At 41.9% G+C, this 8,188-nt stretch overlaps 1 protein-coding gene across 2 annotated transcripts in view; it reads left to right on the plus strand.

Annotated features, from left to right (window-relative positions):
- The window catches only part of NTRK1 (neurotrophic receptor tyrosine kinase 1), a 58,719-nt gene extending 51,330 nt beyond the window's left edge, over positions 1–7,389 (plus strand). For both annotated transcript variants that reach the window (XM_033923127.1, XM_033923128.1), the window contains exons 15-16: positions 3,857–4,015; positions 6,015–7,389. In XM_033923127.1, the coding sequence (XP_033779018.1) occupies positions 3,857–4,015; positions 6,015–6,200 (345 nt within the window). In that variant the 3' untranslated portion in view covers positions 6,201–7,389. The remainder of the gene's footprint in view (positions 1–3,856; positions 4,016–6,014) is intronic.
- The last annotated feature ends 799 nt before the right edge of the window (positions 7,390–8,188 follow it).

Raw genomic sequence — 8,188 nt, forward strand, 5'->3', positions numbered from 1 at the left:
CCTGTGCATCGGGATTTACAGCAGGGGTCTCAAAGTCCCTCCTTGAGGGCCGCAATCCAGTCGGGTTTTTAGGATTTCCCCAATGAATATGCATGAGATCTTTGTGCATTCACTGCTTTCAATGCATATTCATTGGGGAAATCCTGAAAACCCGACTGGATTGCGGCCCTCAAGGAGGGACTTTGAGATCCCTGATTTACAGCGTTTCACCGGAGTTAGTCCTCATGCCCAAAGTTGGTCACTGTTTTATAAAAGGTCTCAGCCTAGAGTGCCTTCTAGAGGACCACCAGCTAGTTGGGTTTTCGGGATAGCTCTAATGAATATGCATGAGGCATATTTGCATGCCTGTCTCCTCCATTATATGCAAAGCTTTCTCATGCATACTCATTAGGGCTATCCCAAAAACCCAACTGGCTGGTGGTCCTCCAGGACAGGGTTGGGAACCACTGCTCTAGCACACATTTTTCCCAGTGTCTAAATTTGAGCGCTGTTCACGACATAGTAACATAGTAAATGATGGCAGATAAAAACCTGAACGGTCAATCCAGTCTGCCCATTAGTTATTCTCATTAAAAATACACGATTAAATGAACTTGTCTCTTGTTTGGTATTTCTGGGTCATACACTGTGAAGTCCACCTGGTATTGTCCTAGGTTCCAAATGCTGAAGTTGCCATCCAAGCTCACTCCAGCCTACCCAACCATCCCATTGTTTGCAGGATATCTACCATAAAGTCTGGCCAGTAACATCTTCATGTTTCAAGTTAGTGGAGTTCCCATCGATACCCTCCCCAGCCCAATCCTACACCAAATCACCACATATGGGACACAGATCGTGCAAGTCTGTCCAGTACTGGCATTAGTTCTTTAATTTACATCCTTCGTTTTCTAATTAGAGATCCTCTATGTTTATCCCACGCTTTTCTGGATTCCATCACTGTTTTCCTCTCCACCACTTCCCTCAGGAGGGCATTCCAACCATCTACCACCCTCTCCATGAAAAAGAATTTCCTAATATTGTTCCTGAGTCTTCCTCCGTGCAACCTCTAGTTTTACCATTTTCTCTTCTCTGGAATAGATTTGATTCTATATTAATACCTTTCAAGTATTTAAATGTCTGTATTATATCTCCCCCCCGTCCCTCCTCTCCTCCAATCTGGCCCATTTCGTCCACTTTTTAACAAGAGAGCGCACAATTAACATGACATTCATTGGAAATGAAAAAAAATTATTCTAGTAAGAGGGAGGCTCCCTGGAGCTGGCAAGAGAGGAGTCACATAAAAATTTCAACTTCTGGAAGCTAAAATTAAAAAAAAAAAAAAAGCACATTGCTCTCTTGGAAATCAAATTTGCAATAATATCATGTTTCTATTATTCTTGAAGAAGCATTTCGTAATAGTGAGACAACACTTTACATCATCTTCCTCCCCTTCTCCCCTCACACACTGTAATCGGATGTAATGCTGAGGAACTTGGGAGCAGATCATATGATGGTAGAGATTGTGCAAAGGGGTTGGGAGGCTAACAGAGTGGTACAAATTGAGCAGGTGCAACAGGGATCGGGATAAATTCTTTTGCCATGTTCACCAAGAAACCTGGCACAGAATCAATCAAAATAAATGAAAATGCATAAATGAATGCATTGGAGATCCTGCATAGATGATAATAATTTAAAAAACGCAAGTGCCCAAGATGCTAGTATTAGATAATCTGGCATTAGACGTCTGTAGAGATGGCTCCAGGAAAAGGAGGATAGATTGAGATATCCAGGTTTTACTTCTATTGCTTTTAATGGAAGTAAAATCCAGATGTCTCGATCCGTCCTCCTTTTTCTGGAGCCATATGGTAACCCTAGGTAAAATCAGATGTGGCCTCAGCCCTGTGGACTTGGCATGGAGCCATAGACACATGGGAGTCATAAGAATGACCCAACCCGGTTGCCCTGGTAAAGCATAGTGACTGGCATGTTTCTGAGATGAAGAGATGTTGATAGGCCTCTTAAGCTGATGATTGAGTAGAGCCAGTTCCCTCTCCCCACCCTCTCCCATCCCAAAGTGAATTCTGAGTGCCTGCCAGAGAGAATCCATCGGTTTGAGGAAACCCATCAGTCTTCATCCTGATCAAGGACTCTGCTGGGATTTGAACTTTGTGGCATCCCAGATAGGAAAGGGCCGTCTTTTTCCCTTTCAGCTCCCCTGAATCCGCCTGCTTGTCAGACACGTATGCATAATTTAATGCGGCCTCCCCCCAGAATGGAAAATGTGGATCAGGCACACACCATCATGAGCACTTAAGAGGATGGAAAGGAAAATAATATCCCAGCGGGCTGGCTCATACCTGATCATTTGGGCTGGTGCACGAGTGGGATGAGAATGCCACATTTTCATTGGCCGAGTTCGTCACCAGAGTGTTATAATGACCACAAAATGCTTTTTGGCCCTGTCAACCTGAAATATAATTGTTTAAAAATCAGTCTTAAGGAAAAGCCTTAAGACTAAAAACCCCTCCAATTCTATGACTTTAGTGCCATTTGTGTGCTAAAATGCTAGAATATTAGCAGTTATGAGGTAGATTCGAGGAAGAGCACCAAATTTTAAGTACACAAAAACTATGGGCACTAAGGGCTGGATTCTATAAATGGCACTGTCGCCATTGGCCACCGATCATGTATCAGTCACGCAATAGCACTGCTTTTAAGAATCGTGGCTTCATGAAAGGTAGCGGCCAGAAATGCAGGCCAGTGTTTTAAAGGCATTAGTCACACCTACAGCCACAAGTGCTGAAGCACTGAGAACTGACTTGTGTAGAGTGAGGGTCAGGATCAGGGCTGTGGATTGAAATTGAGAGCCCAGGACTCGGATCGAGAGTTACAGGAGTTGGTTATGAAGTTCTAGGACAGAATTTTTTTCATGTTTCTTTGAAAAACAAAAAGTTAAAAATTCATCTAACTCCTTTCACCCAGGTCTATTATCTACCTAATAAAACTCAAGATCTTCAAGAAGAAAAAATTCAGGGACCAATTGATGTATCAGCTTTGCTTGAATTATCTGATAAAGAAGTTGCTACACCTGCTACATTGATTGTGACCTTGGCTATTACGATGGATAAGAATTGGCTTCTGAGATTATTCTTTAAAAATAAAGAGAAAAAGTTTCTTGATCTAAAAATACAGATGTTCCCAGATTTGGCAAGAGATACACAAAGACGTAGAAAGGAGTTTCTAATATTAAAACCTGGTGTTTTGGCTCTAGGGGGAACTTTTTATCTTCGTCATCCCTGCAAGTGTATAGTTCACTATAATTCCCAGAAATATGTTTTCTTTGAGCCAAACCAGCTAACGGCCTTTCTCTCCTTGTCCCGCCTGGAGAAGGGGTAAGAATGAGGGCTTCAATAAATTAGACGCCTGAATATCAGTTTACCATGTACAGCTTATCTTTAATGAAATAAGTTTCTTTTAGTTCTGTTCAATATACATCATGGATCATAATTGTGGACTTGAGAGATTATACAAAAAATTTTCATTTTCTATGTAAATTTATGAGGTTTATTTCTTTGTTCATTTGATGTAATCACTTTCTGTACAAGATTTCATCTTGAATTGTAAATTTGAAATTTATAAATAAATAAATAAATAAAAAAAAAAAAAAAATTCATCTAAAACTGATATTTTTTATAAAAACTCTTAGAAATGCAAAAAATCTTTAAAAACACATAAAGTATAAAAAATACATTTTCATTTCTCATTATGGCACATTGTGTTTCTTCCATTTATCCAGACATGTCTTTCCAAATCTTTTTCCTGCTCAACTTCCTGTTCTCTGCAAAGTGCCCTGTTAACAGCTTTTTCTTCTTTGTAGGTGGGAGGCCGTACCATGCTGCCAATCCGATGGATGCCCCCAGAGAGCATTCTCTATAGGAAGTTTACCACTGAGAGTGATATCTGGAGCTTTGGGGTGGTGCTCTGGGAAATCTTTACCTATGGGAAGCAACCATGGTATCAGCTCTCCAACACAGAGGTAGGATATAAGGAGCTCCTGCTGAACTTGGGAAAGGGTATTGGGGAAGGAGAATCATGGAATATATCTCCTGATCTTGAAGGGACACCTATGAAAATCCATCCTGAACAACAGAGACAGAGCCTGGGGCAAGAGTGTTAGGTGTCGAAGGGAAACTTTTAATCTTGCCCCCCCCCCCACCCAATTAATTTAAAATTCTTATTATTAAATTTAAAGATCATAATCATTCCATGTCACGCCTTCCAGAACAACCCTGTGAAAACACACAATTGGACAAAATATTTTAAATTATATGGAGCGGCATTATAGAAAGGATATACAAATCGGAATTGAGTCAGCTGGTCAGGATGTTCCAAGTTTTGCTATATTTTAGAAAAGGATTTCCCAGTGTAGAGCCTGGTTTTAAGAAAGGTTTGGACAAGTTCCTGGAGGAAAGATCCATAGTCTATTATTGAGAAAGACATGGGGGAAGCCACTGTTTGCTCTGGGTTTTGGCCAGGTCCTAATGACCTGGATTGGCCACCGTGAGAACGGGCTACTGGGCTGGATGGACCATTGGTCTGACCCAGTAAGGATATTCTTATGTTCTTATGGTCTAAAATACTTGGAGAAATGGACGTTTATGCACCAGCTACATGTGGCAGGAACTCACATTTCAGAAAAGTAAATAACTATTTATTTGCTCATTTATTTAGCCCGTCCTCCTAAAGGAGCCCAGGGCTTATTCCATTTTAAGTTTTAAACTGGGTCCTTAAAATAAATGAGGCAGCTAGTGCAAAGCTTTTAGCCACCGCCTGGTCAGCTGTGGGCGGCCAACAGAGCGACTGCAACCTTGCAGCCAATGTAGAAGGCCCTACAGGAATGTATCCAAGATGATAGAAAGACAAGGGCTACCAGAACGAGGTCAGAGGTTTAGGAATGGCTGAAGCTGAACAACTGGGCAAAGATGGTAGAAAGAATATCTGGTCACAGATACAACATGGCTTCCGGTGAGAAAACACAGTCAATATTTATTTCTTTAATTCGTTTTCTATCCCGTTGTCCCCAAAGAGCGCAGAAAGGGTTACAGGTTAAACATATATAATATCAGTACAAGATTACAATGTAAGTTTTCATCCTAGTTGGCACATATCAGGTGTAGTTATCCTTCCGTGATACAGACTGGTTCGGTTACCAATATACAATTCTTTGTAGCCCATGGATCAAGGGCAGAGGTCAAATAAAGAGGTAAGTTTTTATAGCTTTCCTGAAGTTGAGGAGACCTTCAAGAGATCTGATCTGTGATGGCAGTCGATTCCAGTGGCTCGGTATGAAGTGGGAGTAGGACCGTTGTGTAGCCGTTTGTAGTGGAAGGGCACGACCCGGGGGGAGGGGGGCGTTTTGAGGCGTATTTCATCCTGGGAGCAGAAGGATCGGTTTGGCACATACAGAGGAAGTTTAGCCCTGCGCCATGTCGTGCAAGGACTTGAACGCTACATCAGGCCCTTGAAGACACAACGTTTAGCTACAGGCAGCCAGTGAGCCAACGGAGACAGGGTCAGGGGCATGGAGGTTTTTTAGAAGCCCGACTGCCACCTTTTGAACACACTGGAGCTGACTTCCCAGACTTGTAATCTGAGTGCTAGTTGGAATTGCTTTTCATGAGACTGACCCAAAAGATTTATCTATTTATTTATTTATTAAGGGCACCTTTTACTAAGCAGCATAAGAGCATTTTACCTTGGGCCAGTGAGGTAAATGTTCCGATGCTCATTGAATTCCTGTGAGCATCGGAGCATGGCAAACTACTCTTAGTAAAACCCAGCGTAAGTTATTTATTACACAATTTATATGTTGTCAGTATTAAGGGCTTTGTTGTAACTGTTGTATAGATACTTGATGAAAACAAATGCTGTCCAACAGTAGAACGTCTAGATAATTACTTGATTCTGCCCCCTGCCATTTGTTGCCTCCATTGTTCAGCACTGAATTTTCAATTTTCTCATATGTGTCTTGACAGGCCATTGAATGCATCACTCAGGGCCGGGAGCTGGAGAGGCCTCGGACCTGCCCATCTGAGGTCTACGATATCATGCAAGGCTGCTGGCAGAGAGAGCCTCAACAGAGGCTGAACATTAAGGACGTCCACAGCAAGCTTCAGGCCCTAGTGAAAGCCCCCCCTGTCTACCTGGACATTCTACAGTAAGAAGATGTTGAGAGAAAGAGAGAGAGGTCCGCTGCCTTCTAACATATTACTGCTATAGGAAGAAAACCTGACCACGACAAGACAGATGAAGACTTTGACTTGATGAATCCATAGAAGGCCAAGAAATGCCATCAAATACAGTTGCGTTTCTGCTCAAGTCCAGTACCAGGCCTCGGCAGATGTCGTTTTGGGCGACCTTCCCTTCTGGTCCAGAACAATACTGTTCATATCTGCAAATATGAGTGACAGCCCGCCTCTTCTCCTGCTACGAGCTATGCTTTGATATGCTTCCTTGTGGTTGCCCTTTGTGGATTCCTCCTAGCGATACTCCAGCCTTTTGGATGGTGGAATCTGCCTTGCTCATTTGCTATGCAGAACCTGTTTCTGTAAGCAAAACCCTCTCTAGTGTCCGAATTGCCACAAATAGGACCACACCTCACCTGCTAAAAGCCTGCAGCTTAGCGGAGCTCCACTCAATGCTGGAGAACGAGAAAAAGCGCATCCTTTTTCCAAGCTAGATAAACACCCTATCTTCTAAAGACTACGTTGCCTCCATTTCCTGTTTTTCACCTGCCTAAAACATCCCGTGAAACTGTCCAGTGTTTCTTTTCTAGCTTAATCACGAAAGCAGAATCGTTATGCTCCATTATCACTTGAAGGAAGTTCTTAAGCACTGGGAACTTTTGGAGCAGAAGACTGTATGGATTCTTGGACTCGTAGAGATGCATACACCATTATAAAAAGATAGAGAAAGAATCAAGGCCCCCGTTGAACTGTTCAGCCTTGTTTTCCTATTTATCATTAGAAGGGATAGCTCTTTATTAAAAAAAAAAAAAATCTCTTATTCTAAACTAAAGAGTTGCTGCTAATGTGTTGTAAAATGAGCTTTTGTTTCTCTCTAAGCATCTGGGACTTGTTTAATTCTGGAGTGGACGAGACATCCATATTCACAGCCCGAGAATGCACCTAGTGACAGGTAGCAGACGGGTGGCCTTTACATTAAGGAGTCTGGCTGACAACAGCCCCATATCCTGGACATTAGTCAAGGCGGTGCAATCAGTAGTAGCTTACACAAAGGACATTACTGTTTTAGTTCCGAACTATGTTTTTTGTTGTTTTTTAAATTCTGTTACAATCCATGCTTAAGAAGGTATCACATAACTCCAATAAATTATTTTGGTGAAGGCTAGCCCGTTCATCTTCATGGTTCTCATGTCTAATAGTGTATAGGGGTCCTATTTGGGGGTGGGGGAAGAGTCATCTCATGGGTAAGGGTATCACCTTACCTTAGGAACAGGTAGAATGAGTCCTGGTTTTACCCCATTATCTGTACAGAGTTATAAGTTCTAATTTTCCAAGTTTCGAAGTTTATTTAAAATTTCTTACACCGCCTAATCAGACTTCTAAGCTGTGTACAATAATAAAAAGATTATACAAAATACATATAGGGCTAAAATAAGGTTACAAAGATTAATAAAGGATATCACTAGGGATTGTTAGTTCAATGAGCAGCTCAGAAAACAGGACAAATGCGACAAAAGGGAAATGGGTTGGAACGACAATGTTCGGAGGAAAGGAGACAAAAACGGGACAAACAATAGGTGGGGAAAAACCATAGTAGAAAATGTTGGGGTGTTTTTTGCCCTTATAAGGACAGTTACAGCCCGAAAGCATCGCAAAAACAGAAATGTTTTTAGTTTTGGTTTAAGGATGTTTCTTCTCATAAAAGCAGAGACTACATCTCCAATCTAAGCAACAGGGTTAAACCAGGACTGGGTCAGCCTCTCCTAGTCCTTTAACACCCAGCCTTCCGATGAGGGCACCCACACTGCCCTGTTGTAAGCAAGTCCCACCACAAAGAAATGTTCCCCCCAAAAAAAAGACAATGTGTAGTAGATGTCTCATCCTTTTCTCTACCATTTCCTTTCGAGATGCAACTATTTCACAGGCCAAGAGGGATGACCCACTGCTATCTCAATGGATTTATA

The sequence above is a fragment of the Geotrypetes seraphini genome, chromosome 16, assembly GCF_902459505.1.
Source record: "Geotrypetes seraphini chromosome 16, aGeoSer1.1, whole genome shotgun sequence".
NCBI classification, from domain to species: Eukaryota; Metazoa; Chordata; class Amphibia; order Gymnophiona; family Dermophiidae; genus Geotrypetes; species Geotrypetes seraphini.